At 44.0% G+C, this 27,308-nt stretch overlaps 1 protein-coding gene across 4 annotated transcripts in view; it reads left to right on the forward strand.

Moving 5' to 3' along the window:
* Window positions 1–27,308, forward strand: part of oxr1a (oxidation resistance 1a) — a 153,724-nt gene that overhangs the window by 104,278 nt on the left and 22,138 nt on the right. For 3 of the 4 annotated variants that reach the window (XM_041941833.1, XM_041941837.1, XM_041941835.1), the window contains 3 exons: window positions 3,511–3,593; window positions 16,215–16,322; window positions 17,784–17,897. In XM_041941833.1, coding sequence (XP_041797767.1) covers window positions 3,511–3,593; window positions 16,215–16,322; window positions 17,784–17,897 — 305 coding nt within the window. The remainder of the gene's footprint in view (window positions 1–3,510; window positions 3,594–16,214; window positions 16,323–17,783; window positions 17,898–27,308) is intronic. The other variant, XM_041941834.1, reaches the window with a different exon arrangement.

The raw sequence follows: 27,308 nt of genomic DNA on the forward strand, positions 1-27,308 counted from the left end.
TGCTGCCCAGCGAAGATAACTGCGTGTTCTTTATCTCGATTGCCATTGGCCACAGGCCCATTTCTTCACGCTTTTCTGTTGCAGCCTCTGCATCTCCACATTCTGCCATTTTGAGCATGTTATGTCACGCTGTCTCAATGCATGACGCGTTGCTGTTACGGTAAAGAAGCAAAGGCCGTGTGTCAGAATAGGAAAAATCAAAGCTGAAATATTATCCGTTTGTATATCGACAACAAAAGCATTCTTGACTGAAAATCGAAATTCCAATACATCGCTGGATGCGGATGGATCCTGTGAAACAAACAGGCTGTGATTTGTGGACTTAAGAAGTAGCTTCCCTCTGTCGAAGCAGGGCTTATTTAGAGACAACAGATGCTCCTGGTTTCCTGTGGAGTGGGATGAAACCAGAGCCTTTGTTACTGATGATGCCCTGGTGCTGAGCTCCACTGTGTGTCTGGTGTGTGAATAAAATGCCCATATCTTGTGCCACCATCCATGGTGAGGTTTAATTTTAGACCAATCACTGGCGCGCCATGTGCAAACACCCCTGCAGCTGCTAATGCATATGTGTTATTTTCTTTCGCTCTGTGTCACTCTCTCCTGCTCCTCTCATTCTGTACTATTTGGTAGGCTGATCTTGTGTTTACCCAGGTTGTGCTCAGCCAGGGGTGTGTACAGATGTGTAAAAGCAAGTCAGTCCACAAGAAAATGCAAAACACAGCGCAGATCTTTGTTTTCTTTGCCATCCTGCAGCTAACAAAGCAGATCAACATCTCCGCTGTTTGCTAATCAAGTCAGGTTACACGAAGTCTGCCGCTCTGGCATGACCTGCAATTAAACAGAGACCCAGTGGATTGTATTTCATAACAGAAAAGCGTGGAATCATGGTCATGATGTGTTGCAATGGTCCACAATCCACAGCAGGGGGTTTGTGTTCCCCCACTGAAAGTAATCATCCTTCCAAGGTTTTCATTTGGATACTGAATAATTGATTTGGCACACGCCCACAGTTTGTGCAGCCATTGTGTTATTTCTCAACACAACTCTTCAAGGTTTTCAAAATGCTGCAGGTTATACACTACCTTAGCAGGGCAGTGCTAATATTATCGTAATTCTGAGAGAATGCCACAATATTGAATGAAGTTAAAATAAACTAGAGATGGCTATTGGTCCTATTTAAAGATAATATACACATAGAAATGTTGAGAAATAATCAATAGTAATGCAATTGTCATGACCGAACAAATAGGGATATTCATAGTTGGATTACTACTCCAGTACAGTGGTTCCCGACCTCAGGTCTGTACCTGTCGAAGAGAATCTAAAGCGTCACATGATGATCTGGATTATCTGGGATTGGAAATGAGAAAAAGATAAATTCTTCAGCACAAAAGTAAGATTATTTTCTTTGCTTCACTCAAAATCATCAGTCAAACAACAATCTGAGAGGGGAACCTGGTAGAGGTTTGCATGGTTTGGAAATGTTTTTCATCCCATCTGAAATGGACCAGTGGAAAACCTACCAGAACCCTACATCCATAAATTGATTTTCAAAAAGAGAGACCCGATTCAGAGGGAACCCGAGCACAGACCCTGATGGTAATTAGACCTGATCCAAACTGCAGTTGACCTGAGCAAAGAGAATCCAGTAGACAGCATAATGAACAAGCAGCCACAGTCAAAAACAGCACTGTGATGATACTGTAATGTGAAGAACAAATGTCAAGTCTTAGAAACTAATTCCAAAAGGAATTATTTCATATGCTTCAAAGACTAATTCACAGAAATAACTGAAAGTCCTCTTTTCACATCAACAACAAAACATTCTGTAGCCAACTGGGTGACATATAGACAATATGATCATTTTCAAACCCATTTAATATCTGTAAATCAAATTCAAAGAAATAATTGTCATTTAATAGCATAAATCTTTTACAGGCTACTGATTTCCTCAAATCTTCCTCCTGTGCTGACTGTGATGATGCTGCATAATCAGAGCTGGTAGTATTATACACAAAATCTTAGACTCTATCGAGTCTCATGTGACAACATACTCGTATTAAATCGATAGAATTGCCAGCCTAAGCCTGCATTTCATAAACAGCACCTACAGTGTCGTCTTTACGAGACTAATATTTACACCTGAAGCGGCTCTGATTTCCCCTCCCCTCTCACTTTCTGCCAGGCACTCCTGAGCCCCAGAAATAGCAACACTGGTGGATGACTCATGTTTTGAGCTATCTGAGATGCCTGATGAGAAAGACTTGAAGAAAGGGACTCATTAGTCATGCAACACCTCCAAAAGAAGGCGTTCAAGGGAGGCATCTGAGGGCACTGGGTCAGCATAGGTCCACCATAAATCCTTCACCAAAAACTCTCTGACCTCGATTGGGCGCCTTTCTTGTCTTGTCTTGTCTTGCACTGCCTTCCTCAAGCCCTTTTGCCCAAGCCTCTTGTTTGTCGATCCTAAGACCAGAGTCAGCCCCTTTTCTAGACCTTCTCCATTCCCAAGAGTCCCCTTCCAGTTCCTTTCATCTCCCATCTTTTGCTTCTGTCTTTCATCTACTTGCTTCAATATTCCATCCACCCTCTTGCTTTTCATCGCCATAATTTCTCCCAACCCCCCAGCTTCTTCATGTTCTTTCCTCCATCATCTGTCACCATCCAGCCTTCTATCCTATCCTATATTGCTATTCCCCCAAAACAAGCAAGCTCTACCATATCATATTCCTTTTACTCTCCAACTAAACTCCCCAGGTTCTCCTCTATTTTCTCATCTTTGATTCCTCCAACCTTCCACCCTGGATCCTCACCTCTGCCTTCTGTCCCTCCCTGTACCATGTAGTATCTTCCAGCCCTTCCAGATCCTTTCACAAGAAGTCGGAAATTTGGAATATTCCTTTGCAAATGCCTAAAAACAACAAGCTACCACTGCAGCTCTGCACTTCCATCTTGTTCATCAGTTGCCACTACCACATGCTACATCCCCCCATTCCCCAACCAACACGTAGCACTGAACCCTCCCTTCTGCTCCATCCACCCACTGGTTCAGCCCCCACTTTCCCTCCTCTCCATCTCCAGCTTCCCCACCGAATCCATCTTCCTCCTCTCCTCTCGGGCTCGCATCCAGAGCGACAGTGCCCCGATGGAGGTCAGCCTGGTCTCTGCCTGCTCTGAGAGGCAACAGGGGGAGGAAGGCAAGGTGAACTGGTTTCAGCGGCTGTCATTGCACTGCGCGGTGGGCGAGGAGGAACACGGGAGAGAGAGAGAGGACGGTGTGATAGAGGGAGAGCGAGGGCAGAAGGGTAGAAGCAGAGCGAGAAGGAGAGAGAGGGAGAGAGAGGGAGAGAGTGGTCCAGCGCTCACAGCTCACATCGCTGGCTGGCTGGCTGGCTCGCTCACTGTTGACGAATGAGCTGTCTACCCACGGGGCTGGGAAACGGCAGCTTGTGACAAGCTGGGGAGAGAGGAACATGAATGTAATGCGTACCTTGCCTCGCTTGCTTTCAGATACCGGCCAGAAGAAGACTCCAGAGAAGAAGGATGGGAGGCGCATGTCGTTCCAGAGACCCAAAGGGACCATCGAATATTCTGTGAGTAACGCAATCTTGCAACTCTGCTCTGTCGTTCTGTGTTTTTCATGCCTTTCTGCTCCCGTGCTGCCGCTTCTGTGCGTCTGCTGCTGGTGCTCTCTGTAGCTCTGACTAGCTCCACTAATATTCTAGCTGTAGCAGCTGTGTTTGTGTGTTGTGACGGCACCGTGTCTGACCACGCTTGGTAGCTCATTAGTGAGGGGGAGAAGCATTTTGTGGATTTTGCCAGTGTAACACGTGTACCTCATTCTCAAACTGTTTACATCAAGAGGACTGTGTGTGTGGACAGATGTGCAGGGTAGCTGATAGACAGCTTATGGAAATAATGTATCCTCTGGTAAAGACTCCCCGTGCAGCGGCACAACGCTCAGCTCCATTTTGCAGGTTGATGTATAGAAAGGAGAGAGGAATTGTAGCAGCTCCGTGCGTTTCCTCCAGATCAGGATCAGAGCAGGACGGACGAGCAGGAGCGCTGGCAGGATTTCTATTTGTTTTTCCATTCGTTCCCTGTGCCACGTATCGGAGAGCATTCCACTACAGAGCTCGCTGTGCTCGCGAATGACCTTCCAACTGTTGTCATTTCTATTGATTTAACTGTTGTGTGGGAGAAGGGGGGGGGGTGAGGTGAGAGAGAGAGAGAGAGAGAGCGAGGGAGAGGGCTCTGGTTCCCTGGTGTGTGCTGAAAATGGAGCCCATCTCTGCTTTGCCTGGTTGTGTTCTTCAAATGACCCTCAAATCCAGCAGCAGTCAGACTGCTTTTCCTTGCCTCTCTCTCCGTGGCAACAGTGAGGAGTGGGATTGCTGTGGCTCAGTTCCGGCCGTCTGCTGAAAAGAGAGGAAGGGAAGAAGGAGAGAGGAAAGGAAAGTGGGGGGTTGGGGGCTGGTGGGGGTGTGCAGGGTTTGTGGTCTCGCCCTGACATTCCAGTCTCTCCTCCCAAACTCTTCTGGATCCGTTTCCGCTTTTTGGCAGTTGTTCTGCCATCGTTTCTCTCCGGCTGTTGCTCCCGGCTCCCGGTGCTGCTGTAGGTTTCACTGTGATTGGCTCCCGTTCCCCGTCTGCCAACACCTCAGCAACACCGACACCTCCTCCACCTCCCCACTCCGTCAGTCATCCAAGACTTGCTGATTGACAAGGCCCTTGTTTATCTCTGGGGCTTGAACCACCTAAAGCACTACAGCAGGATATTTGTCAGAGCCAGAGCACTGTGTCATGGCCCTGATATGAGCGGAAGGGCCATAGCAAGTCAGCGAGATGGACAGAAATTCACATGGTGGTGAAAAATTAGGAGAAATTTATTGTTATGTTTGGGGGGGAAAGATTCATATCTAAATCACACAGCATACCAATCCTGTCAGCCATCACTCTCTCTTGCTCCTTACTCCTTTTTTTTTTTTTTTTTTAATAACCCCCTCTCCCAATAGATTGCGGCTAGTGTGATGGATGGATCAGGCACTGCCAATGATTATGTCCTGTAGCCTGACATGCTGCAGCGGCATGTAGCGACGAGGCTTAGGGCTGCGGCGAGTGTCTGAGGCAGTATAACCGAGCCTCCCCTGCGCTGTGACAGACACATGGTCGCCGGTGTCCCAGTGATTGAGAAGCAGCTTAATCTTAAACTCATCTCGAGGGCGGCCGACGATGTTTCCTTATTTCGCTCTGCAGCAGATAAGTTTATAATCTATCGCTTTGCGCGCACAGGAGAAAGGAGGGCTTCCTCTTATGTCGCCTTATCAATACAATCTCCCTTCCCCTCCCTCACCCCTCTACCTCACACACAGGCTTCTTTCTCCATGCCTTTTTTTTTTTTTTTTTTTTTTTTTTTTTGAGAAATAACCTGAGCAGCTGCAACCCCATCTGCCTAGACACTGATAACGCCAGTCCATTCAGCCAAGTCCAGCTATTGGCTGACCTGCATCCAATTATAAAAGTGTTTGAAGTGTGTGGGAACAACAGAGATAGATGAGGAGACAGAATAGATAGAGAGAGGCAGAGAGCAGGACAGAGGTGAGCCATGCAGCAGAGGCTTTCTCTTCCTAGTGACCGGGTGAGAGGAAGGCCAGTCAAAGTCGAACAAAGTGGCGAGCAGAGAGAGCGTCGGCCACACCTATTTATCTCCAGTCGCACCGGCTTTATGACACCGTAGACATAGATGCTGCAGTTGGGATGCTATTTTGGATTTTGCCCGAGCCACAGGGATCCACAGGGTGGTAGTTTCGTAGTTTTAAACACAAGGACACGCACCTAGTCTAGCGAGGTGCTGTCTTGAGGTGCTGTCTTACAAGAAGACATAAAAAAAAATGGAAAGCCACACACTCATATTTGCAGCTTTGTAGCTTTGGCCATCATTTGTACCAGTTATGAAAATATCGTACTCTCCAAGCTAAGTGTAAGTGACCCTGTGACATAATGACATCACTAAAAACAAGTCAGGCAAAGAAACGAGCAGTCAGATGGTTGTTATTGATAGGTTGAACCAGGCTGTTGGTCCCTGAAACTGAGGTTTACAACACACCATCTGGGCAGTAATACTGTTCACTTTCATCATGGTGGCACACAGATTCTAAGACACTAATGGTGTAATGACAGCATCCCCTGTTAATCCCCCTTCACCTCTCTGCTGCTTGCTATCAAATAAAACACAGCGTGATCGTTTTTCTTACCCCTTCAGTCTTATTTCTTTGCGTTACTGCCACATCCAGAGATCGCTGCAATTAAATTGAAGTGCAGTGTCATCATAACCAATGGCAACCATGGCCAAAACTACACTGATAGCATCTATGTTGTGATAAACTGGAATTATTCTTTAATGTTGAGTCATGTTGAATTTCTTGGCCTGAACCTCCCAGCCCACACTCTGTTTCAGTCTACTGGAGTGCTCTCAGTAGAACTGGCAGAGCAAAGCTCTCATTACATTTTGTATAGTGACACTAGAGAGCAGTTTTTGGGGTAAGGACTGTCTGGATTCCAGTTTATAGGCCTGGGAAGAAAGGAGGAGGTTGTCAGCATTCATGATGTAGTCATTCTTGCCAGCAACATGATCAGTCAGATTATTATACTGTGTGAACTCGAGGGTTGTAGCAAAACGGTTGTCGTAGAAAGCGTTCACCCTAAAGCATGTAATCTTTTGTGTCTTTTATGTGGCGCTGGGTATCATTTGAAATATCTAATAATGTTTGAGCATGTTACCATGCTAGCATTAGCATTTGGATTCTCGCACTGCTGTGCACAAGCACAGCCACACAGAGCTGCTCCAATGGCTGTAGACTCGTAGTTTTTTTTATTTGATACCTTGGGGAACATGTTTTTCTACAAAACTCCTCTATTCATTTAGCTAATTAGGCAGAATCTCCAAATATTGAGTGCCGTTGAAACACAGGGAGCCATATAGGAAGTTCATTAATGAAAATGTCTGAAAATGGCAAAAATGTAAGTAAAATCAGCAAATATTTGAGTGAAGAATAAATAAACAAGAATCTGAGAAAATATTCAATGCAGCTTTCCGTGCTTGATAGTCTCCAATAAGTGCTACAGGCACGTTTTGTTATTTCCAACAAATACTGCAGCTCAATACCCAGCTAACCTGTCTGCACACAGTAAATCTGCTGTTTTCTATGTTTTCTAAATGCTGTATATTATCCACTGTATGATCCACACGTATCACGATTTCAGCAGATGTGGAGAAGACTGATAATGACAGAGCGATTGTCTGCAGGTTGAATTCATTTCTGCTGGGCTTAGAGGAAGCACGGTGGGCATTAGAGGACTTGTGGACATTAGATGAGTCATACGCAGAGGACCTGGTGTGTGCGCGGGTGCACACGGGGAGACACACACATCAGCTAGAATCTTAACTCTGCACCCTCCTGACAATCAGGCACTCTGATTGCATTATGCACTGCTGGGGAGGAGAGGAGATCCCACTGTTTCAGCTCTTTCACAGCTCGCTGTCTGAGAGTGGGAGAACGAGCCAGTGGATGGTGGAGAAATGATGGGATTGGAGGGGTGTGGAGATGGCAGTGTTCAAAGGGACAGAGGAGGGAGTGGAGGGGAATGAAGATGGGGACTGATGGACGGGTAGAGGAGCAGACTAATACTTGGCCCAGATGTCCGAATCTCACTCATTCACAGCCTGTGATTCTGAAAGTTAACAAAAGGAAAAATCTAGAGAGGTAAATCATTGTTTCGGTTGCGTTTTCATTTTTGGGACTCTACTGCTGGCCAGAGCCAATAAATGAGTTGTGTTACTTTAACACATTGTGTTAACAAGTGAGGTGGCAACTCCAGTCAAAACAGCCCTTAGCCAGGGTGTGAGCCGGAGCGTGCCATTGTGACAATAACCCTTTAAAAACATGCCCCATCATTACAGCCTCCCTGCACCCAGCTGCCCCCATAAAACCAAGGGCATCATCAATGCTGTTAGCAGGCTTCTCATTTTTAGATTTTATCAGCCGCGTCAACATTTATTTTGTTAGTCAGCCAACTTCAAAACAACTTTGCTGTTATCTGGTAAACAGGCATGATAGAGAGCCAGAGTCAGTCTCTATGTGCTGCCAGAGATGGTTTTTTTTTTTTTCTTTATCGTTTTGATATTTAAATAATAGCAAGGATTGCATATTTTTGGTGTTTTAAAAGACCAACAGAGAGATGAACAGTTTTCCCTCCCCCTACACGGTAACAACACATCAGTCGACATGTGTTGTCCTGTCAGTCTGCGACAGTGTAATGGCAGCTAACATTAGCCCAGCATCCAGTGGTGACACTGAGAGCTGCGAACAGGATCAATTTAGATGATATCTTCAGCTTTATTGCTGGACGCGACTTTCCAGCAGTTTGCCATTGTTACCATGTATGTGGAAAACTACATAGGAGTCATCGCTAAATATAGATCCACCTTTGAATGGAATGATTAGAATAATGAGATAGTGTCACTAAGGTGAGTGTCAGTAACTTGGTCTGGTTTTCTGGTGGAGTTGACTATTGATATCTATAAATAAATGACTATTTGTCAGGGACGTACCTGTTAAGCCCTGATGGGAAGAGAGGACTGTCTAACTGTTTTTGTATTCTTTTAGAATTTCTAAGAATCAAAACCAAATGTTGTTAGATGTCTGATCTAATATGTCAGATATCAGATGTCATTGTAATGTTACGTTGCACTCAGCAGGTGTGCATCTTTCATTTCACTGTTCATTGTCTCCCTTGGATGAAGCAGCAGAAAACTATTAATGGGCACATCTGACCACCTCCCATGAAACTCTTTCTCAAATCCTGCCTAAACTGTGGCATTTCAAAGTCACAGTGAATTCCTTCTTGCCTTGCTGGTCCTTGTGTGTCATTAGGTCCCTGTACATGCGTTGGTAAACCGGTGGAAGGCTGTCGTGGCCTGATGCTGGAGGTCAGAGCCCGGCACAAGGAGGGATCCATCAGAGCTTGAAAGTGAGACAGCAACCTTATTCTGTGTCCCCTTGAAAAGGACAGGATAATGTGACTTTCTCCCCCGTCACTTACAGAGCGTCTAAATTTAGGTCTGCAAACGATCAGCAAGGGTGTAGACATGCCATTAGGATAGTAACGACAAAGTCGCCATGGCAACTGTCATGCTAAAGCTGGGCTTCATCCTTCATTATAAAATGAGGAGCGATAGCTGCTTTGATATGGCATTATGGGTGATTAAATCGTACGCTGTCGAGTTTTATTTCAGTTTGATGACGACACGGTCCTTTCATTGTGTCGATGATGGTTCCTCTTTTACTCTTCTCCAGTTTTCTAATTGTTTCTGGGTTTTCTGTTGTGTTTTGTTTATTTCTTTTCCTTTGTAACTAATATTTTCATTTTTCATTGAGAATCCGAGGTGGTCTGTGTGCAGAAACGGCTCCTTTCTGCATAAAACAAAGCATCAGCCAACACCTGTTAAAGGATACCTTTAAACACCTTTCTGCTTAATAGTCCGACCAAGAGGCTGTGGCTATGAGATTGCGTCTTATTCCCCTGGTCGACCTTTTGCAGTAGCACTTATAGATTTGCTCTCATGTTCCATAATGTTCTGACCAAGATGCCAGCCGACTCTTTAATGGAGCTATTAGTCTTTGGCTGTCCAGCCCGCCTGCCTTTGTTGAATGCGTGCGTCCTGTTCTGTTCAACAAGGTGACCATTAGCTAGATGTCAGTCACTCTCAAGATGGCCTTCCTCTACCCTTCTGCTCCAAAGGACAGATGTCTTCCAAAGAGGAAGGAGCTTAATTATTCATCCCCAGTTTGAGATGAATAATGGGTATTATTGATCTGGATGATAAGAAGATAGGGTGCACCTGTCATTAGTGGCTATGATCCTGATTGTGATTACTCTCTCTTCCCCTTTTCCCCTCCCTCCCTCCCTCCCCCTCCTGTCAATGTGTCAATAACAGGTCTTTATCAGTGGGTCACATTTTCATGTCCCCTGTCCTCTGCCATTTAATTGAGAGTTAGAGACAGCTCCTCTCACAATACAATCAATGGCTGCACCTCTTAGGTTCGGTGGAGTCGCGTCATGTGTCATTTTAGTGGTGCCTTGGTGGTTCTGTGACGCATGAAGCTAGCTGTGTTGCTGATATTGCTTGCCGATGTAGATTATGTGAGTAATTAAGCTCAAAAGACAAACCTGAATCATGCTATTATTACACCACATTTGGTGCCAAGATCAGCCCACCACCTGGCTCTGCCAGTGTTTACTTCATTGAACACCAGATATTTTTACCCATATTGATTGGCTGAGCTCCTGGTACAAGAACTACCAGAGCAGCGATTTGATACAGGAGCCAGCAGCTGTCATAGGTCAGGCTAAGCTTCACAATATCCAGTTTGTAGAGCAAAAAGCAGAGTTTCTTCCATATAAGCCAAACACGTGATCTTATATTGCAGAATTCTCTAGGAAACCACATGAAAACAGCGTTGTAGCAGCTGTAAGTGTCCTGCAGACCTGAACGTCCTATAGGCTGGCTTTGCACTGAGCAGCAGAGGAGCTATAAAGCTAAAAATAAATAGTCCATGGATGAGGCGGTCGCAAATAGCACCTAGGGAGGATCGATGCTGTGCTCTGAAGCCGGCCGGATGAAAGGTTCTGACACTGTAAGAGTCCTGCTGATTATTAACTCCTTATAACAAGACTGAGTTTTGAGTCCTAAACCACCAGCCATGTACCCAGGACATCACACATGCACAAATGCTGAACAGGCGATTGTACAGTTGTGATTCCAAGACAGTTTGGCCACTGTCGAAAACATCCTTTACACACTCATGTGCTCACAAATTGTTGAACCTTGCTCCATCCTTGCTTGTGAACGACTGAGCCTTTCCAGGATGCTCCTTTCATATCCAATCATGATCCTATCACCTGTTACCATCAACCTGTTTACCTGTGGAATGATGTTTTCGGAGCGTTCCACTGCTTCCCCAGTCTTTTGTTGCTCCTGTCCCAACTTGTCTGAAACATGTTGCTGCATCAAATTCAGAATAATCAGATATTTACAAAAATCAATGAAGCTGATGAGGTCAAACATTAAATATATTGTCTTTGCGCTGTTTTCAGTTTAGTATATGTCAAAAATAATTAGGAAGTTATACCATTCTGTTGTATTTGTTTAAAACAGCATCCCAACTTTTTTTAGAATTGAGGTTATAAATAGTTTTAGAATGGAATGACTGTTTATGACAGACAGCTGTAATGGTTTTGAATGGTTAGGCTATACGTTGGAGTTATTATCCTACTTTTTTTGGCATTATGTGGTAAATATACAGCGAGCGCGTGTTTGTGTATCATCGTGGAGTCACAGATACTTTGCCACTGTTTGTCTGATCTCTGTACCGCCTGCAGTCCTCTTTGAGACAGGATATTTATCAAGCTGACGTGCTGTTGTCTGAATGAACAGTATGACTTCCTTTGCAGAGATGATGACATGAGAAATCCTGAAGGACCTTGATGCTGTCATAAGATGTCTAAGAGCGGTTGTTAATGACACAGTTCAAGGGAGACGTTTGAGACGGGACACGCACCTGTCACCACATCCTTCTTATGTCTTTTTTGTGGTTTTGCTTCACTGGTTTCTTTTAGTCAGAATGGTGAAAGGCTCTAGGGTATTTTCTAGTTTTTGTCACCACACTGCTCTGTCTACAGACTGCATTTACTTGATTTGACTAGCCAAAATCCAAACAAACCCAAGATCAGTGAGGATCTGAACATTTACATGCAACATAGAGAAACTATCTTAGTGAGCAGGTTTCTGATCAACTGCATCCGTACCAGCACACCTTTGAATCATTCCTATATAAACTGAGTCACCTCAGCAGTTGAGGATGAACCCAGTTTGGTTTGCTAGATTTGGCTTCTGTGTTAAATCAACAGTAATGGAAGGTGAGAACAACAATGCAGTTAATTCTGTGCATTGCCATTAACAAGCTATGAGTTGTAATTCAGCTTGTACACCATCATTGCATTGTTTATATCCAGTTTGTTTTATGTTTTTTTATTCCCAACTATCTACTGTGTAGCTCTGTTAAGGACGTACGTGTGCACAAGGCAGACAGCGAGCTGATACCTGGGAAGGGTATTAACATATCGGCATCACAGTTTCTGAGTTATATTTGAGTTTCAGGATAGAAGGAGAAGAGAATGTGTGCATGCATGTAAATGCAGGAAGTGCAGTTATATGAACAGAACTGTCAAAATTATGTTTTTTTTACTTTGCATGAAACCACTGCACACATAATATCATCCAGCCAGCTATAATCGACAACCAGATGCACCTCACATGTACCGAACAAAAAAACCCACATGCCTTTTTGTGAAAGTGAAACACCACGAGTTTTGTCCATGTCCTCACTGTCTCAGTTGCCGTGCAACCTCCATTTAATTTAATCTCAATTTTGATCCAATTATTGAATTAAATGTGGCCTGATGAACAAGCAGTGGAAATCTAAAGATATCAGATAGCATTTTGAAATAAGAAGAATGTCTTTTAACTTGATTTGTTTCTTTAAAATGATCAAATTACCATTTAATCTGGCTGGACAATCTAATTATCTCAACAAAGTGCCGTTACTGTGCAGCTCCACTTTGACTGTTGAAGGAGATCTGTCTGTGAACGGGTCAAAGATAGTGATCTGGATTCAAAGGTGGGAATCATTTTGTCATTTTCACTTGTCAATCGTGACACCAACACTCATGAATAATGTGCATTATTTTATTTTATTATTTTTTGCATTGTATGATTGTCAGTGGCGGTGTTTGGGGGTGAAGGAAGCCTGAAGGTTTGGCTTCCGCTCAATCCGGTCACATCCATTTGCAAGCAGTTATTAGTCTAGAATAGTCTCCACTCATTCCATCATCATCTGCAGTGTAGTACTGCTCACTGCGAAGCCTCTGCCAGTGAGACTACTCTCTCAGTCAGCCCTGCACGGCCTACCCACCAAATCCATACTGCACAATGCATCCCTGCTCTGCCTTGTTCATTGTTGTCCAAACAAAGTTGCTCTCATTGCTGAGTCAGGGAGACTGTATCCCAGCAGCGTGACTGACCTCGGATCTGATTAGGTTCTTGCCCCAGAGGGTAGGGCATCTAAACCCAGCGTAACCTGCAATCTGGGCCTCGGTTTAGCACTCTCAGTCCAGATTTATCCAACCCAAGCACGTTCACTCGTCATAGTCCGCTCCAGATTAAAGGGACAGGAGGAAATGTGGATGAAATAACCCGTCACCGCAGGGCTGTTAATCACTAGCAATGACACAACAATTATTTTGTCAGCTGCTGAGATTTCTGGATGTCAAAATTCACTTTGCAGACAGTTCCTTGTTTTAAGGAATATTAGACTTTGAAAATAATCCTTCCCCAACTTTGTTAGTTGCCCAACAGTGGAAGACAGTGCCAAGAGCATCACAAGACATTACAGCTCCTGAAGTTAAAGAGCTGTCAACCTCACAAGCCAAAACATGTGGCGCAGCAGTGTGGCTGTAACTGTCCTTTCATGGTTCATGATAAGTCTTTTACCAGCTGTTTCAGCTAGATTTCTGCCATCATCACCTGCTTTTTATCAGGTACTCAAAGAGCATTTTCCTCGCTGTTGTTGTTATTCCTCTGGTTGCCTGAAGTGGTGTTGCCTCGGCCATAGCCTCATTATGGATGGGTGTTTGATAAATAACCATGATCGTTACTCATATCAAGCGACACCTGTATTTGGTATCAGAGGCATGGACAAACATTATGCCGAGGTTGATGTGAAAACGATTTGTGCTGGATCCAAGTACGATTCACGGCCAACACGTCTCATACTCGATCAGCAGTGTTTTTCCTCGACGGAGAGGAAATATTCTACAGGTTTTTATTTAAATTCAACACTTTTTTTTCTCCTACAAATTTAAACCCTCTGTTGCTTAGGAACTGCACATAGGGAAGATTGTTAAATAGAAGAATGTGGCCAAGCATTGTCAGTCCTATCTCAGTCTTAACCTGGCCTCTTTTGCATGGCTCCTGTCCCCTGTCTCTGCTCTGTCTCATGCTCAGGCTAACAGGCTAAATAACACACTTTGAATACTTGTGCTGCTGAGTGCTTGATTGACTTGCCTTTTGAAGCCACAGATTCTGGGGATGATCCCATATGGCTCTGTTGTTGTTGCTAAATCAAGTGCACTTTATATATCTCTTCTCCGAGTTTACTAAGGATTTTGTCTCATGATGCTGCCTGAAAACTGTCTAATACAGTGAAAGATGTGAAAGCTTCCAATATTTCACTTCACTGGAGACAAAATGGTCTGTTTTTGGAGCTTGAGTTAGTGCACATCACCGTTGATATTTACTGTGAAACACTGACCGGTTGCTAACGGCTTCTGAGTTTCTGTGTTTTCTGCTTCTTCCCCTCCGTGTTGTTATGTGTTGACATGATCACGATCCTGATCGTGTCATGTGTGACTGCCTCACACACAATGATTCTGTGTTACTAATGTTCCAGCTTGTCTGTCCTGGTTCCCTTTACTCAGCTACCTGTCTGTGACTGTGCTGTGTGGGCCTCTGTCTGTCTGTCTGAGCAAGAATATCCTCCTGGAAACAATCTGTCATGTCAAAAACTTGGAGAAGCTGTCGGTCCGTGTTGTATTTGTGGGACTGTTTGCACACACACACACACACACACACACACCACACTCACATTCTGATAACCACTGAGACAGCCTTATGACTGTTGCACTAAAACACACAGTGCCATTATCCTGTCCTAATTATACACAGCTCCGAGTCAGCCTTGCCTGTCTGGTTTTCAGGGGTTCTCTCCCGCGAGCATGCTTTTTTTTTTTTTACTCATAGCACCTTCCTCACACACGCGGGCGCTTTCTGACATGGTTGTCATCCTTATTTGGAAGGGAGAAACTCCCACTGGGCATGTTAGATGCTTAACTAGTTCAGACCCGTAGAGCACATCTCTGTTGTATGGATTTTAACTGGTGGAGACAAGCAAGTGCACCTGTGTCAAACTGCAGGGTGCAGCAGCTGAGCACCGACTGCAGCCTGCATGACACGTTAAACCTCAACTGACGTGAAGCGCTACCTCTTCTGCTTGTTTGTGCACTTAATATGCTTTATCAAACTAAATTAAATGACCAAGTTGGTGCTTAAAATGAATAGCCAATTAATCACAACAAAAATGAATCAGCTACCATTTCCAGATGGAGGAATCATGTGAACGGGGTCTAAAAGATTGAGGCTAAAGCTAACACATCCCAAGCAAAGAGTCAGCTTCTTCAGCAGCTGATGATCCATTAAGAAGCTTACATACTTGGACAAGCAAGACGGCAGTTCGATCAATGATTTCTCTTTTCAAACAGTTTGCTTCGCTCGTACATTTAAAGGAAGAAAGGATGAAAATGAACGATAGTAATGAGCAGGACGGGACCGCCAACCTGAGCCCTCACCCTGATATCATACATCCACTCCCAGCTTCCACGTGGTGCAGCTGACACGAGAGCCAGCAAACACACTCTCTACACTACACGTCCTCTCTTGCTCTCTATACCGCCATGCACAGGGCTTCAGAATGTGGAGAAATCTGAAGCTCGACGAAGCTGCCGTACCTGATTACAGTGGCTAATCTATGATTGTTCAATCACTGTTCAGGGGGTTTGGAGAACAGTCCATTTGAAGACAGTGCTTTTTAGAATAGATGATTTATTAAATAAGAGAGAGATTAATCAGTAAGGAAAAGAATCATTTCTTTCATAGGTGGAGCCCTAGTGTTTGTGCATATGAAAGAGTGAAAAACGGTCCATGAAGCCCTACGAGTGGTTCACTTGATAACACAAGACTGCTGCTGACATTGATGTCAGTTCCTATTTCTACCAGCAACATTGCCTTTCATGGGAGTCTATTCCTGGTCAACAACTGACTGCGTTAATTCTCTGAACATCCTAAAATCTGACATGCAAAAATCAAGCAACATTAAAACCTTTTAAAGTAATATATGCACAGCTTTGCACAGTTTTTCTCTCTGCGTGTCTCGTCATCTGTGTCACATCTTTACGTCTCCCCTGTACAGCTTTGTGGAAATTCCCTGAACAGAAGCAGGAGTGTGATTTTGTGTCCTCTCTCTTGTTTTGTGGTCCAGGTGGAATCGCGGGACACGTTGAACAGCATTGCACTCAAGTTTGACACCACACCCAACGAACTGGTTCAGCTGAACAAGCTGTTCTCCAGAGCAGTGGTGCCTGGCCAGGTGTGAACCGCCGTGCACGCCTTCGCTGATATATTCAGCTGCATCACTTCATCACTGTCCCACAGCTACCTCATATCTGCAGCATCTCACCAGCCGCTCGATCTCATAATAGCTCTTTTTGACAGTTCATAATGCATTCTCCGTGGTTCACCGTGATCTCACAATCACTAAACGTTTTCTTTTAAAAAATAATTTTTTTTTGGTAACATTACATCCTGTATTTCTTTACCGTCCTGCCTCCTCAGCGCAATTTGCTGACTCACTGTTCACATCCCTACAATCTGTATCCTCACTTAATTCCCTGCTAATTACAGTGTCACTTGTCCCATTAAGACGCAATTCATAGCAAAATACCTGTTTTGTTTCTAAATAGGTATAATAATATGTGTGATCCTTAAATTCTCCCGTAGATGCTTTAGCTCTGACAGCATCACACAAGCTACCCATCTTCAGCTGCCAGCTTCCCTGTATTTCATGTTTGTCTTTTCGGGATTAGAAACCGAATTCTTGATTAGTTTTTTAATGGGGGGAAGGTGACAAACATCCAAAAACGATATTCTGACTCTGTTTCCAGGCATCAAATTGTTATCCGGCCAAATGGAGACAAGGCGCATCCCGTTGGCAGCTCTGAGCAAACAATGCTGATTTGAGCTGCGTCCAAACAGCGGAGTGCAGAGAGCATTCCTCCTCTCCCTCTGTGGCTCAAGCAGAAGTTATACCACAGCTAAAACAGCTCATTTCTGTAACCCTGAATCAGTAGTTAATTGATAGATTGATTGATTTTTCATCTCCTAACTTCTTGCACAAGCCAAAAAATTTACTATCGAATGGAGAAATTCAGTACAAAATTTAAAGGCTTTAATACCTCCTAACCTTTTTTTCTGACAACGCTGTAGATATTGTATGCTCCAAACATGGCAATCATGAATGTCCCTACAGTTATTGTCATTGTAGAGATTAGGTCAGGGATACTTTTGCCATCCCCGTATCTAAAATTTGTCATGAATTTAAAAGCTTTATAGTTCCATGGTATCAATCTTCTCGTCTAGGGTTAGGGTCTGATTCCCTAAAGGTCATACAATTCTTTAGCAGCCAGCCATTCCCCTTCCCTCTCATTACATTACAAAACAGATGAAACTTCATGTAAGCATGGAAAAGTAATGCACTGCCTGTATTCGCTGTATGTGTTTCAACTACATGAAAGCCATCAAACACCTTGTTCCCATCACTGCTAATTCTGACATGTTGATTTAGTATTATGACAGTCACTTTCCATGTCTCTTGTTTGCCCTTGTCAATAGCACCAGGCTATTCACATTATATCATGTTATTTGCCATGCCACGTGTGTGTGTGAGAGTGACTCTGTTTTATTGCTCCCTGTGTGTGCATGTTACCGTGAGCGGTGCGTGTTTGCACAAAGGAAGCGCCTGTGTAAATACAGACGTGGATTGTGTTTGCAGGTTCTGTACGTTCCTGATCCTGAGTACGTCTCCAGTGTCGGAAGCTCCCCTTCCCTCAGTCCCATCAGCCCCCTGTCTCCCACGTCCTCAGAAGCTGATTTAGAGAAGGTGACGGTATGTTGACCACATCTCACATGCTCAGGAAAAGTCCTAGAACAGTGGATTAACCTTTCTATTTAGTGCCATAGATAGAATCAAGAATCTTTATCAAATATTCATCCATATAACAATTATACTTACTCATACATGCAATAATTGTTATTGGTCTTCAGCAAGTTACTGTTCAAATAATAGTACAGTATAGCCAAGTTTATCATCCAAGTAACAGAAAAGATGAGGGTGAACTACACAATTTCATTGTGTGATGAGGGACCACTGTTTTCTTTCATTTAGTCAGAGATAGTGCACCGTGATCAGCTGGGAAAGACACCAAAAAAATAGCAAATGCATTCAAACATTAAAATCTCTGGAAGTTACCTGTCACTGAATCCATTTTGACTCAGCCACCAAAGGCTAATTAGCCCTGCGTCATGATATCAGCGCCCGGGGCACCAAATGATCGTACACAGTGGCTCACGTACAGTACTTCCACACACTGTCTGTGCCTCCCTGTCACCGCGTTCACACGCACCACACACATAAACACTGACTTCTCCTTCAGCCATTTCTGTCACATTTTAAAGCTCTGTTCATTGTCAGCCCAAAGGTGAACATCCGGGATGATGTGTCATGCTGTCAAGAGCTGAACAGACAGCAGGAGGTGCCTCGAGTTTCCATGGATAGGTCAGACAATAAAACCTGCCTTGTATTTTGCAAGGACCGGACAGGAAGTGATGTGTGTGTACTGTTTTACCCATATGGTCAAAAGCAAGGACGCATGTGTTTGCTTGTTCTTTTCTGATGTTACCTTCTTGTGCTGCTCTAAAATGATTGCTTCTAGAGCATTTCTAGCACCAGAGAACATGTCAGTTCTCTCCAATGTGCTCTTGAAATAGTAAAAACAGGAAGTAACAACTAACACTTCGTTGGCATTATGAGAAGGAGAACATTAAACCATTGACAGCTACAAAAATGTCGATGACACAATAAATTCCAAGATTTATTTCCTTTGTATTCCTTGATGCAGGAGTCCGGTTTGTCATTTTCCAGATTGAGTCGTCAACGCAGCTCAAAACAAAGACTTCTCTTATCATGTTAACTAACTTTTCTAGGCACAAATGTGGTTCTGTTGTTCCCCAAGCTCTCTGATGTCATACTCTGACATTACTGTCTTAACAAACAGCTAAGATACGGCATATAAATCTGACCATCTATGACAACACTGTTCAAATAGCTTAGAAAAGTACTTAAGTAAGCAGCTGTAACATTAGTAACTGTAAGAAGGCTTGCTCTTTGTGTAGTTTTGAATAACAGTAAATGTAATCAGGCATTTACGACACTGGTCAACACAAAAATACTCTTGTCACACAATAAACCAAACTGTATAATGTGCTCACATCCTTGCTACATGCTGAATTTGGCAGCAGTATTTCTTTAGTAAGGTTATTTAACTGAATTTAATTGACTTGTATTCTTAAACATGAAATGTTTTATATAGCTGTCTTAAGAAGGCAGCACAAAACATGCATTACTGTTTGTATTTTCATGTATTTATATGTCCAAAACGTCCATGACCTTGTGAGTGCCGTATCCATTAATATAGCAGCTTTACATTCACATTGACCAGTGGTGGGAGAGGCAGATTGCCAGAGCAACTGTAATGGAAAAGCAGCTAGTGGTCCTTTCAAACATGACGCTGACATGTTAAATTGCTGCCGCATTTACAGAACAAAGTGCATGTGTGAAATGGGCTATTAGAATAACTGTCTCTGCTAAACGCTTTGCTCTTAATTGGTTTCCAAGCTGCTGGCTGACAGCAATTTTAGTTTGACTCATTATTGTAGTTTCGCTACATGAAGATGGAAATATATGGCGTTTGAACATTGCTGTTAATATGGCCAGTTGTGTTTCTAAGGGATCACATTTTCAGTGTGTTGCATGTAAACATTGTATGGTGATAAGTGAGGATGCTTCCATAAGCAAAAATCTGTGCAACACCCCTTTATTTGCAGTGTCACCTGGGTTCATTCCTGCTCTAATATATGGCCATCCTCAACGTCACATTTTTCCCCACTTGTCCCTCTCAGCTTCACTCGTGTCGCAGGTTAGCGGCATGTTGTTTGTGTCTGAAGTGACTTCAGGTCTAGTCCAGTGATCCGTACACATCCTGTCCTCACAGCTTTAAGACCAGCAGTATGAGCCATCTCCCTCAGGTACCATGTCTGCAGCATCTGAACGAGCCAATCACTAAGCACCGCAGGAAGCCCTGTGGTCCCTTAAGAAATATGATTGTTTGCTGGTCTCCGTGGAAACGGATGTCTTGTTTTGCTGCTTTTCCGAGAACGTGGATACGGCTGTCGCCGTCGCAATCACTGCCACCGCTGCTCCGCTCGGGTTCAGACGCCCTCCCACCACAAGCGCTCCCCTTTCTTCTGCTCTCATCTCTGCCCGTTAATTTCTCCACGGTTGCCAAAAGAAAGGGCCCCGTTCATTTAGTACTTATCTATTTAGGTCATGCCTGCGAGAACAGGAGCATATTCTGCGGCTCTCCATGGGCGAGGATCAGAGAGAGGCGCTGTGACTGCAGAGAAATTAAGCCTTTAAAAATGATGCCGTGTCTGATATTTAGAGCAACTAATGAACGGAGCAGCTCGCTCTCCCAGACAAGCAGCCAGGCAGCAATTATTCCAAGCAGAGGAAGTGTGCTTGGAAGGCAGAAGGGAGGGAACATTACCTCACCCGATGTGCCAACTCTGTATGTGTTTGTGGAGGCGTTTTGTGTGTGTGTGTGTGTTTATCTGTCTGAGTGTGAAAATGTGCGTCTGTATCTGTCAACTCTGCATGTTTGTGTGTGTGTGTGTCTGCCTGCACACACACACACACACACACACACACTCTCTCTCTCTCTCCCTCCCTCTCCCTCCTCCTGTGTGTGTCATTTGCTAGTCTTACAGAAGAAAGCAGCATCCAGGTGCCGTCTGGTTTGTGAAGCACAGGAAGGAACTTAATAACTCACTTTTCCAGCATCTTTTTAATTACCAGCCTATTTTGGTGCTCGGCACACACATTTCAATGAGGATGTTATCCAAATAAGTGGTTCTGGGAGGTGTATAGTAATAGCAATGCGAGCAGTAAAATAGCTAGTATTACCCAGATGAAGACGAGTGCGCTGACGAGAAACTACTTTCAGATACTTCTCTTTTACTTTTGGATATAAAAAGAGTCAGATCGTGCACCAGATGTTTAAAAAAGCCTATTACATGTTCAAATAGCCTGATGGAAAATCAAAGTCATTAAACATAAGAGAGGTTTTGCACCGCAGAATATTACTGGCATATTAATGTTACTGGCTGCTCATTTACATCAAACTGAAATTCTGTGTTTTTGTGATACGTGTGTTTAATGAAGCTTTTGACAGTTTTCTGTCAAATACAGCCAGTAAAGCAGTAAGACTGTGGCAGCAAAACTCCTCCATGGGTGCATTATGTTTCTCATGAATTCAACTTTTCATCATTTGTTAGAAGAATTAAGTGTTAGTTTTTACTTCACAAGTTACATGGTCTCGCTTTAAAGCGCCTTTGACAGGATTATATTTCTCACACTGTGCAAACGCCCCCAAGAAGGGGTGGTGTTTACTTTTAGAATAGTTTAACCTGTGTAACAACTTTGTTTGCATCAAGCAGTGCCTTACATTTATGGAGCATTTGTGGATGTAGCATAAACTGTCGTCTAAGGCTCTCCTTCAATGCGTGCATGGATAGTGAGTTTTTGGGGGTTAAAGATATACTTCAACCATCTACTTTGTCAGGTTCTGAAGTGACAAAATTGTGCAAGTGCTATTTGACATCATTTTAGACATATGCTGTAAGTCTCAACCCTTCAATTTCCAATTATCAAATCACAAGTCGATAGAGTATTTACTGTGAGTTTTGAATCCATCATATGCATCGATGCACTTGAGCTTCAGTTGGTGAGGTAAAGGTTTTTCACCATCCAGCCGTGCTGTTCACTGTTTCTCGAAAGGCCAGATAAGCCTGCCTGAAGTGTCTTCGTGCTCTCAGTCAGCCTGCTGGCCTGCTGGTATTGGCACCAAAAAGTAACACATCCTGCAGGCATAGATCGTTGGCTGGCTGTCTGGATGACTGTGTGTGAGCGTGTGCATGCATGCATGCGTGTGTGTGCGCGCGCGTGTGTGCGCAGGCTGGCTGACTTTCCGGCTGGCGGTCTTGCTGTCGTTGGATTACTTGGCAGCCACCAACTCGCTGGCGTAGTTGCTCTCTGGTCATCTGTGTGGGCAGGCGCGTCCTCTTTGTCCTATCCAGACCCTCCTCCTGCTCATACTGACACACACACGCTTACTCACCGTGGTGGCACAGCTACTACTGTGACCTTCTCTGTCTCTTCCTCTTTTGGCACCTCTTTTGCCCCCCTCCTTCCTTCCTTCCTTCCTCTTCCACTGTGGCATGATCTAAAATTAGTAGGAGAGGAAGTAGGACCAGTTTAGCTTACCTATATATCTGGTGCCACATGGGTGTGTTTGTGATGATCTCACTCAGATGAACAGGTTTCAGCCTCTAACATCCAGTCCCTACTAAGCCTTCTATGTTTTAGTGAGAGTTTTGTGGATAGCTTATAAAAATGACTAAACTTAAACTGGTCTTCTTGTTTTTTAGCATGGCAGATTCAGCATATCAGCTCACCAGGGTGTCTGCTCAACATCGGGCTGTAATTTTGGCTCATTTGAACAATAGTACAGACTGTGCTTGAGGACTTGTGGCTGCTGACGTTTGATGAATCTCAACCATTGTGTGCTCCCTCTTGCAGAACGCGGCCATGCCCACAAGGTGGAGCTGTGGATTGATTTTTGATTGCACCATGTGTCACTGTCAAGGTCAAAGCCGGGTGGCACCTGCACACTTCCTCATTGAAATCCTTGTTATTACATAGAGACAAATATAACTAGTCTACATAATATGTCAAAGGAATTTAGCCAGATTTGTTAAAGAAATTACAAATATATAAGGAACCTTTTTAATTGATGTGACCTACTATAGAATGCCTTTTATTGCTATATATCACCTCTCATATTTACGCTACATTCCTCTGTCCTTCACGACCACACTGTGGCCTGGATTAAAGCCATATTTCACTGGAGCCAGAGCCTCTATCTAGATTTTTTCTCTTCTACTGTTAACTGAGAGAAATATTGGTTAGAAACTAAAAGGATATTGATTTCTGTAGCACCACCACAGCTGTCATCCAACACTGTTACACCCATCACCTGTCCCCACCATCAGTGTCAGCCCCCCTCACAGCTTCCTGTATACTAGATTACTGTGATGCCTTACTCTATCCACCTCCCCCAAAACCCTCAGAGATGAGCTCCTGGCAGCACCCATCAGGCCTTATTTTGCCCAGCTCCCATCCTCTCCTGTTCTCACCCCAGCTTTTCTCTCCCTGCACATCCATTTCAATACTTTTCCATCCCTCCTTCCCCCTTCCTCCTCCATGTCCTCTCCCGCCACAGCGGTTACTCACAGTCTGAGGCCAGCACAGCAGCTCTTTCATCTTTGGATTTCAGTGCAGCAGCCAGTGCACTATGCTGCACTGTGGTCTTTCTTTCGCTTTGATGTCAGATGCACTGAAGAAATCCTGGAACCTGGTCACTTCAGGACACTGACAAGTCGCGGCTCACTTCAAATGAGGTCAAATAAAGTATGGTAGTCTTCATTTCAATTTGTTTGCATTTCAGCTTATGTCTTTCTAAGAACTGCTGTCGATTGCCTTACCTCACCTGGCCTTACCTGTGCCGTTTAGCAGTTTAAATGAAAAGTTTGTTTGAAGTTGAATGTTAATATGCAGCATAATAAAGAGACGGGCAAGTTTGACGCCTTCCCTCATACTACCACACTCCAGCAACAGCTGAGAAAATATTGGATTGCTTTGAGGGCAGTGCAGGACAAACACTGGTCATATATTAGAGGATTATAGAAGTGCAAAGAAAGCAGCAGCCTGGAGAAGCAATATTCGCTCGAAATATGGGAGGTGGCTTGAGGCAAGATGATGCTACCTTAACTTCCCTGGCCTAAAACTATATTAATCTGTCAGCTGTATGTGCACTACAGCACCAAATGTGTCTGATTGGCGCCTCTTAGAGAGCTCAGTGCCCACGCTTTAAGAAGTTGAAAAGATGTGTTGTCATATTCGTATTCTTTGGCATGTAGGTCTATAGCAAATGTCATGGCTGCCATGTTTAAAACTTTTAAAGGCAAATGAAATTCAGTGAAGAACATTTTTTTTTCACAGTACAAGCAGCATGCTGGAAACTCAACCTGGAGTGCAATGAAGCAAAGGGTAGGCTGACAAATCCTAGCCGATATGCAGTCAATCTGCTGTAATGAAGAAAGTATTGTTGATGCACGGGGAGCCAATAGCAGCGTGTAGCAGGAAGGAGAGAGAAGGAGCAGCACAGGTACTCAGGGAGGAACCTCGGGGAAGAGAGAGGAATTGGCATCTGATCCGTGTGAGATGTGATTGGTGGTTTAGATCAGGTGATGATTCACTGATGTAGCATGACTGTGCATCATTCCCAGGGTGGGAATAAAGAATTCATCTCCATGCATGAGCAGTTACCTGGTGAAACTAAACTATGGAGACAGTGAGCCAGGGTTTGTTTTTCTCCTGCGAGAATTTCATATTGAAAGATGAATAAAAGGACAGATTGTCAGCGTTTGACAATATGCCACCATTGGCAGCCAATTAAACAGACCAAGTTAATCTCACTGTTGTTAACTCTTTTCATTCTATTTAGTCTGTTTCCAGCCAGTTATCGTCCCACACAGCAGCATAGTGTACAAATACAATTGCGGCGGCTCTTGCTGTGTGTAAGTGAACATTTGCCGCTGTACCAGAAGAAATCTTTACCTGTCACCTGGCGTTGCCTCACGAGCTACAGCTCTCTGCTGACGGACAGCTAGTGTGTCTTCCCCGTCCTCTCTCTGTGTGGGACGTGTGACGGGTGTTGTTTTGTTACCAACACATAACACCCATTTCTCAGATGTGCCAGATTTAATGAGAGGGACTGGGAGACGGTGTTTGTTTTGTATTTCTATGGGGGAGGACATGTTTTGACGTCTGTAGCTGCTCATTTCAACCCAGGTGCGTGCTGCAGCGGGCAGCGTGTGTGTTTCTGGTCCCGGTTGTCTTCTAGTCAGAGCGTTTTTTGGGTGGAAAGAGCTGCTCCTCTTTTCGTATTTAACCTTGGAGCAGCGAGGCCAGCTTGAATGAGTCATTGGGAAGTGACTCGCCGGGAAGTGAAGCGTTTAAGTGCAGTTGTGTAGGTGAGGTGTGTTCAGTTCAAGTGGATGACAAGCAGGTTTAAACAGACATGTTCCTACACACTCCTCATCTCCTCAGCGGCTGCGCCTCTGAAATTCATCAACAGTAGGGCCTCTAGTAGGGCAGGGATTTTTTTTTTTTTTTTTAAGGGTGTTCTTGAAACTTTATTTCCAGCTGCGATCCCTCTCCTCCTAATCTTTATTTAACATTTTTTCCGTCCCTGTCTCCTCTCCTCGTTGAGAGAGGCTTGTTTTGGCTGTAACAGATTGGCCCGGCCCCCTCAGCCTTCCCTGGCTGCCAGTGTCTGTGCTGCTTGTGTCGGTGTGGGTCAGTAGCTGCAGGCTGTTTGTCGACTGCGCCGGGAGACGGAGAGGGGGAGGTGTGGGGGTGGGTGTCAGGAGGACAGCAGACAGTTGGTTTGGGCTCGGGCTCTCTTCTCTAAGCTCTTCACTGCTCTTCACTTCACTTCTCCACCGGCTTTTGACACCCTCTCGGTCAAAATCCCCCTCAATGAGAACTCCCACGCACTCCTCTCTGTCCTCCTTCTCCCTTTTGTTCTTTGTCCAATCAGTCCTTCATCGCCTTTAGCTCTCTTTATCTCCTCTTCGTTTTATTTCTCCACAGTAGCTTTCCTTTTTTTAGTTGCTCCTGCTGCAGTTTCTACCCCCTGTTTTTACCTTTCTCATCAATGTTCCTCCAATCCCTCGCTTCTTCCCATCTTCCCATCCGATCTGACCCCTTGAGCAGTCATTCTATTGCACAGACAGTCCATGCTGCAGAGCGTTGTTCAGTCAATCAGACAGTCAGCTCCGTCCTACAAAATGTCTCCCAGTCAGACAGTTGTCCCTGTGGACAGTTTTTCAGACAGACTTCAGTCTTTCTCCCCCCAATGGCTCAGACATCGCATGGCAGCAGGCCACTGGTAGAAACACGCCACACCTCGTGTTTCCAGCCCAGCAGACACACCATCTGTAGCAGATTGCTGGGTTACCATGGAGTAGATGAAGAAGCAGTAACAGTTGCTTTGTGGTGTACATTTCAACATAAAACAGTACAATGTAGTTGAGACATAATTTCCATTCTGTCTCGGCTGTGCAGCATCTGGCAGATTTTAGACAAACGAGTAATTATGAGGTCTTTCTCATATCAGCATATCAGGGAATGATTCTTAATAACATTGTATAACAGTTCTGCTGTTTTCTCATCACAGTTATAGATATATCATTATTAAAGATAACATTTTTCCCAAGAGGCCACAGAATATATATGATGCTTGTATATGTAGGTATAGGTATATGATGTCATGTTTTATTTGTCCCTGTCTTTTCCCAGCTGATGTGTTCAGTTTACATTCAGCAGCACAAACATGTTTCCACTCCATATGCATGAAGAATACTCACACTCACACAAACTCATAGCCCCCATGCAAAACGACTAGGAGGAGATGCAAAGTTGCTCCAAAGAGATGGAAGACAACCACAAAGACATGAGAAACAACTCCAAAGAAATGCAAAATGACCACAAAGAAACACAGAACGACTGCATCTTGTTTAATTGATTGAAATTATTAATTAGTATTAATTGAAAATATTTGACATTAGAAAATGACATATTTACAGTTGTTTATGTGGAATTCACTTGTTACACTGATGAAACAATCTTCCTATATATAGTAAACAGTTTATTACTGCAGAAAACCAGGGTTTTAAATATGAGTCTCATCACATTTGTTATATGTGCTCCCAAAATAACAGTAACTCTGCAAGTCGTGCTACAGGCACAATCATTAAAGCTTCAGTCTCATATTAATGTTTGCCTGTGTGAAGCTCAGGCACACAGGAGGCGGGTTCATTTGGCTCGTCTTTGGGTTTCTTTTAACCTGATTGTCCCACTGTGCAGAAAATATCTGTTTATATATAGATAATACGTTTAGAGACTCAAACGCATTAGTTTGATGAAATGAGACACAAATTAGTTGCATCATGTATTACCGAGTGAACCAAGCTATGCCTCTGTGGCAGTGCTGTTTGAATGCTGTTTGGAGATTTAGACGTGATGCATTTATAGATATTTGTGCAGGCAGCAGAA

Source organism: Chelmon rostratus, chromosome 8 (assembly GCF_017976325.1).
Source record: "Chelmon rostratus isolate fCheRos1 chromosome 8, fCheRos1.pri, whole genome shotgun sequence".
NCBI classification, from domain to species: Eukaryota; Metazoa; Chordata; class Actinopteri; order Chaetodontiformes; family Chaetodontidae; genus Chelmon; species Chelmon rostratus.